We start from the raw sequence: 2,290 nt of genomic DNA, 5'->3' as shown, positions 1-2,290 counted from the left end.
GTGGTGGGGGCCGGGCAGGAGGGAGGACAGCGGCGGTGGCCGAGCGGGAGGGCGGCGGGGGTGACGGCGGGGGCCGGGCGGCATTAATAAGGGAGGCATTAATGAGGTAGACCCTGTCAATAGTCTCCTTTAATCCCTTTTAGCAACCTCATGTGGACTAAAGGATTAAAATTTAGGGACTAAAATTGAGCCCTTTTAGTCACATGTTTGGCAGTTTAGGGCTTAAAAGGGACTAAACTTTAGCAACCCCAAACCAAACAGGATCTAAGGCGATTGAGTGGTCTAGATGGTAGGAGCATGGAGCTTGGAAGCTATTCATGGTAGTGGTAGAGGGCATGACGAGCTAAGAGTCCCCTCGATTAGCGAACAACGGGTGGAGAGCATTAGGGGAGGGAGGGGGGAGCATTGGGGAGGGCGGTGAGCGTAGGTTCATTGAATCTGGATAGTACAAGTCATCATCTAAATCTTGAATATGCAAATCGATGTTAGAAAAAAAAAAATTTACACATCTCAATTCGCGCAATTTGTGGTATCTTTTAGGCATTTATCGTACACACTCCAACACCACGTGCGCATCCTAATTAACACGTGCACCTAGTTTTACCATTACACACAAGACGATAATCTCTCGTCGAGCCTGAGGTTCGAAGAACGGTAGCTCGTGGGCAGGGAACCACCGAGAGTTTCCTGCCGTGGAGCTCTCAGCTCGTTCTCACCGGTAATCTTATCTCCTTTTTTCTCCCTGATGATAGGATCCTCTCTGGCCATGCGACGTGGCCTTGCTACGAGTTCGTCGTCGTCTTCCGCTGTGCCCAATTAAACACGTGCGGAAACAGGTGCGCCACACCCGTTGCTGTATTATTTAATCAGCGCTTAGCGAGAGCACAACGGTTTCTAGCTGTAGGCTGTAGCCAATCATTAAGCTCTCCCACAGTTGCCACTCTGTGTCACAGAGTCTATAATGGAGCAAGAGCTGGACCTGGAGCTCAGCCTCCTCCACCCCTGCTCGCCTGCGGCGCAGGCGGTGCCGCCCGGCTTCTTCGTCTGCACCTACTGCGACCGCAAGTTCTACAGCTCGCAGGCGCTCGGCGGCCACCAGAACGCGCACAAGTACGAGCGCACCCTCGCCAAGCGCCGCCGGGAGATCGCCGCCGCCATGCGCGCGCACGGCGCCCGGGTCGACGGCGCGGCCGGAAGCGGCAGGCCCGGAGGCGCCGCCGGAGGAGGAGGAGTCGATGACGTAGCTGCAGGCGCCGAGGCTTTGATGGCGAGGCTGCTGACCTCGCATCAAGCTGGTCCGGTGCCTGGGCAATCTAGCGGCGGCGGCCATCTGCGCAACAAGAGCATCAGCTCGTTGGAGCACGGCGTCGAGCGCGCCGACGAGCTGGACTTGTCGCTCAAACTATAAACTTGGGTTGTTCTTGGCTTCTTGCCTTCTATTGCACCTCTGCATTATTTCTACCCTTTGGCTTTTTTGCCTGCTTTCTATACTAGACTAGAAAACTTGGCACGGCTTGCCGTGCCATTACGGTGATTGGGCTAGTGTTCTGCTTTACAATTTGTTTTAGTTGACGTGTGAGGTTCAAAACTTTAAGTTACATGAAATTTTCTAGTGGTAACCTTTTTTTTTTGCTAAGCTGACTTTGCATTATGGAAAATTGTACCTAACAAGAGCATCCGAGTGTAATATAGGCAATCAACTATACCAAGCTTTAAAAAGATCAAAGCTTTGGTATTAACTCAGTTTTAGAACTGCATAACCTACTACAGTTGGGCTTCGGTACAAATATACCTTCCTATGTCTAAGAAAATATAAAGCCGCAAACTATCTTGCACCAATCAGAATTTGTATCACTTCTACATATGCTCCTGTCAACTTTACAATGCCCATCTTCGCAGCCTTAACTACTACAGAATATTGAGTATATGGAAATCAAGCCAACTGGATATGGCCATACAAGTGCAATGCAAAATCTAACATTTTAAAAATGGAACTGAATTTCAGAATATTAAATGCAAGATAAACTTTCGACTTTAATTGTCTCAAATACCTTGTCCTTGTAAAAGATGCTCTAATAACATGGACTACTTAAAAAATGGAAATGTTTTGAAATTATGTCATGGAAATTTACAAAGGCGTGGCCTTTTTAGTAGTCACAGTCAGGCAAAAAAAATCAATTATTCCAATTCTTTCACTATTAAGTTCCAAGGTCTTCCCTCTTCAATCAGCAAAGTATGTCAAATGAACACCTCTTACTATATACTATCAAACACATGTACCTTCAGTTCT

The 2,290-nt window shown here is 48.1% G+C and overlaps 1 protein-coding gene across 1 annotated transcript; it reads left to right on the top strand.

The window, feature by feature from the left end:
* Window positions 1–910: 910 nt before the first annotated feature.
* LOC101775126 (zinc finger protein ZAT6) lies at window positions 911–1,631 on the top strand. The gene has a single exon (XM_004984187.2). The coding sequence runs from the start codon at window positions 962–964 to the stop codon at window positions 1,406–1,408; it is 447 nt and encodes a 148-aa protein (XP_004984244.1). The 5' UTR covers window positions 911–961; the 3' UTR covers window positions 1,409–1,631.
* The last annotated feature ends 659 nt before the right edge of the window (window positions 1,632–2,290 follow it).

Source organism: Setaria italica, chromosome IX (assembly GCF_000263155.2).
Source record: "Setaria italica strain Yugu1 chromosome IX, Setaria_italica_v2.0, whole genome shotgun sequence".
NCBI classification, from domain to species: domain Eukaryota; kingdom Viridiplantae; phylum Streptophyta; class Magnoliopsida; order Poales; family Poaceae; genus Setaria; species Setaria italica.
This window is presented reverse-complemented; position numbering and strand designations above follow the sequence as displayed.

Excerpts from the sequence above, each read along its gene's own strand:
- LOC101775126 (XM_004984187.2), top strand. The coding sequence starts at position 962 with ATGGAGCAAGAGCTGGACCTGGAGCTCAGCCTCCTCCACCCCTGCTCG.